At 48.3% G+C, this 9447-nt stretch overlaps 1 protein-coding gene across 1 annotated transcript in view; it reads left to right on the forward strand.

The window, feature by feature from the left end:
- Positions 1 to 6011, forward strand: part of LRRC40 (leucine rich repeat containing 40) — a 58360-nt gene extending 52349 nt beyond the window's left edge. The window contains exons 14-15 of the mRNA XM_051999435.1: positions 3426 to 3611; positions 4551 to 6011. Coding sequence (XP_051855395.1) covers positions 3426 to 3611; positions 4551 to 4656 — 292 coding nt within the window. The 3' untranslated portion in view covers positions 4657 to 6011. The remainder of the gene's footprint in view (positions 1 to 3425; positions 3612 to 4550) is intronic.
- Positions 6012 to 9447: the final 3436 nt, after the last annotated feature.

Raw genomic sequence — 9447 nt, forward strand, 5'->3', positions numbered from 1 at the left:
GGGCGTGCAGGGCGCTTGTTGGGCCATTGTGCAAGGGCAGAACAGGTACAAGCACACAGCTAGAAAGCCTTGGGCCAGCACTCGAATGATCGCTTTCCTCTCTTTAAAGTACCAGGCGGGGGCCTGGAGTTAGGAGGAGCTCACTTCAATTAGCTGTGAGCTAACCGCATGATGGATCTGTCTCAGTTTCCTCAACTGTGCTAGGGATCCTACGGCACCTCCTTGGCAGGGTTGTTGCGAGATTACATGAGGTTGACAGCAGTACAGTATTTAGCCCAGCACCTTGCACATAGTGGGTGTTTTATAAATGCTGCTTCCTTTTCTTCCCCTAAACTGGGATGTCATGGCCGTAACTGATACCTGGCAGGATTTCTTAAAGTCCTTTTCACACTTGTTAAAAATAATGCTGCCTTTTCGGTTTCAGTACCTTGTTTGAAAGCAGTCAAGCCGTCAGCATCGAATTTCTTGGGGTTGGTTTTTAAAAGCACACGTGTCATTTTACTTTCATTCTGTTTTTCTACCCAGAAAGCACTTAAGCTTTAAAGAGGAGATTCAGAAATTGCAGTATTTTCCATATTCTTTTTTCAAAACGCTGGCCCTTCTTATCTGATCTCTCCATCGACACAGGGCCGAGGGCTGATGTGCAGCCTCTGCAGAGGAGGCTCTTGGGGGCCTGGTTTTTCGGGATGTCTTGCCGGCTCTGGGCTGGGGCTGCTCCTTTCTGAAGGCTAAAGAATGGAGAGCAAGTAGAAGAATAGCAGGGGGCCAGCTGGCCGCTTAGCATTTAGCAAGACACTGGTCCTAACTGCTAAGGAACTGGGGAGCTCCCCCTCTAAGCCAAGCTGGGGCACTGAGGTGCTTGGGGTTTTTGTTACCACCTCCCTCCTGTCTTTCGGGGCTTTTCCTTTTCTGTCTCTTTCTTCCTTTTTCCGGATCTCTTTCCCTCTCTGTTCTTCCCATCTTGACACCCCATCCTTCTTTTTCTCTCTGACCCTAAAACTCTCTTTTAGTTCAACATAATCTGGAGCTGTTGCACATTTTCAGTATTTTGTTGAATACTCTGTCTTTTCCCAAACCAGCCCTTGCATCTCTTCCGAGTCCCCCAACTCCAAAATGGCTTTTAGTGTCTTATTTTTCCCGCTCTCTGTGCCCTTGTATATAATCAGTAAATAGATTGTCTCAGTTCTTCCTTCATCAGTCTGTAACTCCCAGTAATCATCTGGAGCACGGACTAACTGGTTTCTCCTTGTTGCTAATGTCTCCTGTCAGAATCTCACAAATAAACTCTTTTTTTTTGTTTTGTTAGTGACGGAAGCTCCCTGCTGGGAACTGCACTAGTGCAGGTGGGGAGGGGGTCAAGTGATTGTTTCAGCCGCCTGAAGCCCAGAGAGCGTCCACGATTGCCTGTGGTATATACCACCGGTATACACCTGGCTGCTTATGTGGCCAAGTTTGTTGCGGGGTCTGGCTGTCCAGATGCTCCATGCTAAGTCGGTTCTGTCCACGGGCTCCCTTCATTAATTAACTTGGCTTTGAAGGCCCAGGGGGTCTGCCTCCAGCTTGCTTTTCTGATTTTCCCTCCTGCCCTCTTGTTGGTAAACACTCTCCGTTAGACAGGTTTCGGTCTCTATTCTGTGCCTTATCGACCCGTTCCATCTAATCGATCCTCCAGGCAGTGGGAGGTCTACCTGGATCAGAGGGAAAAGTTCTTGGGATCTAGGAAGGCTTCATGAAGTGATGGTATCGAGGGGCCAGAAGAGAAGCTCCTTCCCCTCCCTCTCCAAGCCCTTTCTGCCCACAGTAATCTCTTTCTCCCTCTTTGAGTTCCAGAACACCCGTGTCCCTGTGACTTACTTGAGACACTGATGTTATTTCTGTTTGCTTTTCTGCAAAGAGAGGTAGCATCGAGTCATGGAAGGAAATCAGGCAGAATGCCATGTCTTACCAGTCGGGGCCTCGGGCAGCTTGTTCTCCCTCTGGGATCAGTTTATACATCTTCCAAATGGGTAGATTTAGCTGGCTGAGCTCTAACGTGGCCTCCAGCTCCAGGCACAGTGTTCTTTGTTTCTGTGTCCTTGAGAGAGGCTTAGTTTCTCAGGAAGGGCTTACCAAGAACTTTGTGACGACCTAATAAACCGGAAGACCAATTCAGCCCTTGGGTGTGGACATCCAGGCAAGCAGCTTGATGCCCTCCAGGAGACCACGGGCCCTGGGACCGTAAGCAAGCTGCTGGCTTTGCACCCACTGCCCAGGGCTGTCAGAGTCGGATGAGGTCATCTCGGTAATGTGTTTGGCTCAGTGCCTGGCACATAGTAGGCACCTGATAATGACTTTCTTCCAGCATCCCTCCCTGCTTCCCATCTTTCCAGCCTCCCTCCCTCCCTCCCTCCCTTCCATTCTTCCTTCCATCCCTTCCTACCTTCATCCCACCTCTTTCCTTCCTTATCTTTTTTCTTCTCTCCCTCCCTCCCTCCCTCCCTTCTCTCTTCTGTCCTTTGCTTTTTTCCCTCCCTTTTTTCTTTTGACATTTTGCCATTGTCTAGTATAGTAGAGATACCAATAATTCACAGTAGCTGCTTGTTAAATGTCTTACTAATTGAATAATAAGGGGAGACAGCACATAGACATATAGGAAAGAGTAGACCCCTTGGACAGTCTGAGGAACCTATGGACCGCTTCTCAGAATGATGTTTTTAAAAATAATGATTAAGGGAGTCAGTAGTTACATTTCAATAAAATGTTAATGAAAATGAAATGTCGTTGTTTGCCCCTCCTGGTTCACAGACCCCTCCAGGGGCAGCGTATAGCTGCACGGCCAACCTGCGTACACCCCGTTTCCGTTGGGGGTGCAGGGGGGCACGGGGTGTTAGCATTTAGCCCTCCCCCGTCACTGGGCCTTCTCCCTCTGCCCTCCCTCCCGGCCTTCTGCCGAGCCTCTTGCTCTGGATCCTGACCTCCCTTCCCTTATAGCGGCCGTCCTTCAGCCTCAGGTCTGCGGATGTGGGTTTCTAGGCACTGGACCAGGGTCTCTCAGTAGAATTCCTTTCCTTTATAATCCACAGCCCAGAGAAGGTTCAGAATCCTTGTCTACTCTACCAACTTTTGTTCCCTTACCCAGCGGTCCCCCCGGCTAGTGCCGCTCCTCCCCCCCCCCGCCTCCGAGGTTTCTCTGCCTGTGTCCACTTCTGAAGCCCCTCCTGTGGGTGGACACCCCATTCCAGGGCAGGGGACTCTTGCTGTTTTGTCTTTATGTACCGGTTCCTCCCCCTCTTCCTGATAGGTACTAAACACTGGGAAATGAATTCTTGCTCATTTTATTAAGCCGAAATAAAAGCGCTTTTGAAGCAAAGTGTTTCGGTTTCATGAGGACGTCTCCTCATTGCATACGTCCATCTTAAGCATTCGTCTGGTTCCCTTCTCCCCAGGTTCAAAACCTTCCCCAGCGTTCTCTATCGGGTGCGGTCTCTGGAAACCATCCTTCTCAGTAACAATCAGGTTGGATCTGTGGACCCCCTGCAGCTAAAGCAGATGGACAAGCTGGCCACTCTGGACCTTCAGAACAATGACCTCCTCCACATCCCCCCCGAGCTGGGCAACTGTGTGAGTCTGAGGTAAGACCCGCTCGCTCTGGGGCAGTCCGGCTCGATGGGCATCTGTGCCGGCTGCTTTCTGAGTGATTTCTTGGAGAAAGCGAGGGACGTCCTGGGGGAGGGGCGGCCGGGGCCAGAGTGCTCCCCGCGGGCCTGCTTTCATTGCAGGGCCCAGTCAGGACGTCCCCAAAGTGTCAGGCTGGGGACGCGCTTCCTCTCATGCTGAGAATCCCTAGGGGAGGCCTAGGAGCGCCTCCGCTCTGGGGCACTGAACACCAGGATGTGTCCGTGCAAGGGCCTTCCTGAGAGGTGGGGAAGCCTGGCCTGGTGATGGGTCTCTTAGATCTGCCCACATGGACTTCCCAGAACCAAGTCAATGAAAAGAAAGTCTAGAGTCAGACATTTTCCCCCTTGAATAATCCTGACCCTTCTGATCGGCTGTTGCAGGTTTTTTTATAGCTTTGCCTATTCGATGTGTGTGATGGTGTGAGTGTGTGAGTGTGAAAGTGTGAGTGTGGCGGTGGTCCCTGGCTGGCGACCCTTTCTCTGTGCCGGCCGTTACCTAGGAGACCCCAGCACATAATTGGGAAGCGCGTGTGCAGCCTCCCCTACAACCAGGGAGGGCAAGAAGGGCCAGGAAGCTTACAGTTTCATGGGAAAAAAGAGTAGCTCCTGGGTGTCCGGGAGCCTCTGCCCTCGGTCTTTGGCCCGTGCCAGCCACGGTCCCCACTGTTCTCCGGGCATCGTCTGGCTCCCTGCAGAGCGGCTGTGCCCGTCCCCCTGTGACATGGCCAGAGGCGGTCTGTCTAGTTGGGGTCTGGTCAGGTGTCTGGTTTCAAATTGGGGCCTGTGGGGTGTGAGAGAGAAAAGGTTTCTTGTTAAAAAGTTTGATTTAGATTTTGGACAGTAAGAGCCATCTCACGGAGAGTGACGGACCCCCGGTTTCTCCTCTTCCTCCAGGGCTCTTCTGTTGGAGGGGAACCCGTTCCGCATCCCTCGAGCAGCCATTTTAGCCAAAGGCACAGATGCCGTCTTGGAGTATCTGAGAGACCGGATTCCTGCTTAATGGGAGTTTTGTCACCCCCGCCGCCAGCGGCCCCGCGAGCTTCGAAGGGCAGGGGAGCGCGCCCGATTTCCTCTCCTGATGCTTGTTCAAGCAGTGTGTCACTTAGTATTGCTGTGATTTATCTGGGGCCCAAAACTGACTCTACAATCTTATTACCACTAAATATTCTTTTTACATTGAAAATAATGTATAAAAACTTTATAATGATTATTCTAGATTTCTGTGTGTTTATGCATTCATTCTCAAAAGTTTTGAAATTTGAAAAGGGAATGGTAGTTTCTGTGACTGAAGTATCGTTCTTTTTAAAGTTGATTTTTTTTAATCATGACAAAACATTTTTGTAAAAGATAAGTCGTGTTTGGGTTTTTTTTTTTTACATTTTGTTGTTCTATTACATATGCATATGTGTATGTTTGAGTCATTATATACGAGAGCACTTTGCCACCTTTCCTTATGTGGGGAAAGTTATAGCGACATTTGTTGCTCTACTATATACTATATATTATAATACTGAGTATTTGTGATGTCAAGTTTCGAGATTCTGATGCTGCTGTAGCTCAGTAACCCACCAACATTGGACTGGAAGGACAACAATGAACCTCCAGGAGATTTTGTTCGATTTTCATTTTGGTGTGATTTAAAAAAATAATTCTGTCTGCAGCATTTATTTTCAGATGCTGAGAATCCATTTTTCCCTGTTGTGTATCATTCACTTTGATTAAAGCATTTGTCGAAGAAGAAACACGTTTCTATCCCCTGAAGAAAGAGCTGTTGGTGAAGGCGGTTTGGCCTTTGGCCTCTCACCATTAAAGTGTTTTGGTCCCATCTCTCCTCTGTCTGGCCCACCTTTGTACCATAGTCAGATTTGGCCCCTTCTAGGCATTCTGTGACTCAGACAGAAAGTCTGAGAAGCCAAAAGGTTGCACGTGGAGGGTCTCCCATTGTGAGCGTACGTTCTCAGAAATTGGCTCTCTGACCCGCGGCCTTGGAGATCTTAATGACGTTGAATTTGTCGGTGGAATTAGGACCCTAATTAACTGGGTTATTACAGAATTTCTTCTGCAAAAGATCTAGATTTAAGGAAGCTGAATTTTCAAAGAAGATTCATGGTCTATTCAGCCTAGGACATATTGAAAATAGGATCTCATTTGGGTAGATTTCAGAATCACGTTTTGAGAAAAAAGTTAATGACGATGAAAATATTTATGGATGAGGCATTTTTCCAATATAAATTTCATTGTTTATCTTACTAAGGGGAAGCGTGTTGTTACATTAAACAAAAGACACTTTACAATAAGGTGAAATTTTATTATTTGTACAATAAAGAGACTTAGAGACTTTTATGTTATTCAAAACACTTTTTTTTTTTAAATACTGAAAAAGTTGAGTACACCAAAGCCAAAAAAAGGCTCTGCCGTATACCGCACAGCATCGTGTGAGTCCCTGTGTTTTGTATATGTACAGAAAGCATCTTCAGAATGCATTATAATCACAATGTACACCCTCACCAAGTAGTGTCAATACAGAGGCCAACTGGAAGGAAATAAGTTGCGTGTGCAAATGAAATCTGGCCATTTAAAACTGAGTTTTAAAGGACCTTTTTGCACATAAAATGAAGCAGTTCTTAAGTTCGGTGTGTAATAACTGCCAAAAAAACATTCAGTACATTCACACTTATGTTAATAAAGTAGTAAATAGTTCTTCATCCAGTTTTATTTACAAGATGGAGTTCAACTGAAAAGTACAGTTTTAATATAGCAATCTGTAACACATACAAAAATGACAAGTATTTATATATAATTTAAGCTCAAAATCACAATTATCTCAAAATATTAGTTACAATACAGCCATTTCCATCATAATTAAACATGTCCTCAAATAACTTTTATAAAATGGTAAAATCTTTATATTAAAGTAAGCTATTTGTTTTGAATTGGCTACAGTACTTACTCCCAAGTAGAAAACTGTTGAGTTGTTTTTCTCGCAGATTGGCTAAATAAAGCCACCCGTGTAAAGCCAAGAGACCGAAAAGGCCCCGATTGATAAAGATCCGGCCTCTTGGGCTTTGGGGGAACTGGTCAGTAAAAGCTTTACGAGGGGAGTGTCCGACTAGAGTCTGTGCGGTGAAATGACATGCACTGAGAAGGGAACGGGATGTCGGGAGAAGCCGGTGGAGACTACTGTGCGCACAGAAATGGCGACGGGTGGGTGACCAAAAGCAGCCCGAAGGACGGGAGCGGGAGCCATCCCTCACCCCCGCAGCAGCGGCCAGCTGCAAGGGTCACCGCCACGGGAGAGGCCTTGGGCTCCTGCTGGCCAGAGCCAGCCCGGGGAGCGGCGCTCCCCAACGCGGCCCTCGGCACCCCGCTCCAGCCCCTTTACAAAATGCAGTTTCTGGCTGTGGGAAAGACACTTGAAGGGCTCGCCATAGGAGGGAGGGAGAGGTCAGTCCAGCGAGGGGCTAGAGGGACATCTCCGTGAGCCTTTGTCCAACTCTGAATTTGGAAACTCACCCCGTGTCCTGCTGCCTACAATGATGGGGCCAAACCTAGGTGGCTGATTCTGTTCTGGGCCCAAGGCTGGCTTGTTAATGCAGGTGGTTTGCCCTTGGGAGATGAGAGGGCAGAAAAGAAACAGAAACTTCACTCTTGCAGGTTATTGCCAGCTAAACATAGAATCTCAAAAGATTCACAGTATTTTCTATTACTAAAAAAAAAGTTTCCCTTCACACTGAAAAAACAAATCAAGATGAAGTGTTGATTGCCTTTGGTTCCCCAGCTGTCCCCACAGAAGAATCGGTGGAGAAACTTGGTTTCTTCTAACACCTGCAATGTGGTTTCTAGGTGGATTTTCAGGTCTTCCCCTCCCCCTGCCCCCCGAAACCTAAACAGTCAAGGTAGGCTTCCTAGAGTGGGGGAATGGGGCTCGGGAAGAGGATTTGCCTGTGAGTTTGTAAAGTGGACAAGGGAAGAGGAGTTGGCTGGGGGGACCAAACTTCCAAGGGCTCCTCCCCAGTCTCACTACTAGGGGCGCCCATGCCCTGCGGGGCAAAACTGTTGAGGTGTTGGAAAGAGCATTCGTCCCATTATGGGAAAGTCGTCTTCAAGGGATGGGTTTTCCTGGTTGGCCCAAGGGCTTTCCATTAACTAAATAACAGTAAAAACCATTCCAGCTTTCCTGCCTAAGTAGAGGAGATGATGAAGCCAGGAGCTCGATGGGCTCGATGGGAAGGAAAATGTCCACGTCCCTTTGTCATAATTCATCGGTTCCTATCTGGCTGTTAACCGAGGGCCATCGCTAATCCCCGTGAACTTAACTGCACAAGATAAATGCAGCAACATAAAAAGAAAACACCCCTATATGTGTGTGTGTATATACACATATATACAAACCTGAGTCATAATAAAATTTATTTAATATATGAAAATAAGCTTTAACGGGCCAAAAATACCTTTGTGCAATATCAGCAGCTAACATTGAAACTTCAGACAAGAATATTCATAAGCTTATACATTCTGTGAAGAATCAGCAAAATAATGAGCATCTGCATGCGATGACTTTCCTAGCTATAGAATCAAGACAATTGGATTTCATCGCTAGTGCCGATTCTATTTTCATTCCCCTGAATTCATTAAGGTTTTAGAAAACATATTCAAGTATGGGATTTCTATGTTATTCCAGCGGGCATTCCCAGTGTTTCCTTAATAATCTGATGAGATCAAATTGCAAGGGTAGTTGTGAAGGCGGCCGCCAGCTGCCAGATTGCAAGGGGAAACCCTTTCGAAGAGAATTCAGACTCTTCCAAAAATAAGTGTCTTGGAAGAAGATAAAATCTGGGATGATGCGTTAGGTCAAGGGGGAGTAGGGGGAGTAAAGCTACACTCATTCCTGGGCTTCCCTTCAGCAGAGAAGCAGTTCCTCCTGTAAGTCTTCCCCCCCTTTTCCTTGAACCCTCATTTTCCTAGCTCCCAGTCCCCTCCCCTTCATAGAAAGGACTTTTTTCTCCCTCCCCAAACTGGGCCTCCAGCTTTGGGTCTGCTGCACACCTTCTGAAACCCAGCGGCCTCCCCGCTGCCTTCTCCAAGTCTTCCACTCCTCGGTCCCATTCAGCTCCCCCGTGTCTCCCCGCCCTCTGCCCCTCCGGCACTTAATTCTACATGAGGAGGACTCCACTCTCTGTGCCACAAACCCCCCACTGACCAGTCCTGGCTAGCTCCAGCAAGTTCTTTCCCTCCTCCCAGCGTCGGGCACCTGCTCCCCATTCACATGTGGAATATCCTGAGGGCCGTCCGCTCCGAGGGCGAGGCCGACCTTTCATTTCTATCCCCAGAAGCCAACGCGGTGGGTGCTCTGCCTGGAGTAGTGGGTCCTATGTTTCTACTGGACCGAAGCATCTGAGGCGGTCCGGGGCACGTCGCGCACCGGAGTGTGCCCAGGTTCCCTTCGGTGTCTGCTGGGGGAGGAAGCCCTTGGGGTTGGCCCAGGCCAGGTCCCGTGGCCAGAGGGAGCGGTCATGGGCCAGGGCAGGGGGAGAGCGGAAGCTCTCTAGGATTTGTTCCATGGAAAAGGCTCCCATGTTCAGAGCTGGTGGGCAGCTGAGATTTGTTCCAGGAGTGGAGGGGTAAAAGTAGCTGGGGGCGGGGGGGAAGATGACACTGAGCCAACCCGACGTTGGTCTCTCCCGGCCTTTCTGGGCAGCGTTTGCTTTCTGTGTCATGGAGGGTCTTGGTTGTGCAAAAAGCTAAAAAAGACTGTCTCAGCCAACAGAACTGGCGCAGAGATGCTAAAATG

Source organism: Antechinus flavipes, chromosome 4 (genome assembly GCF_016432865.1).
Source record: "Antechinus flavipes isolate AdamAnt ecotype Samford, QLD, Australia chromosome 4, AdamAnt_v2, whole genome shotgun sequence".
In the NCBI taxonomy this organism is placed as follows: Eukaryota; Metazoa; Chordata; class Mammalia; order Dasyuromorphia; family Dasyuridae; genus Antechinus; species Antechinus flavipes.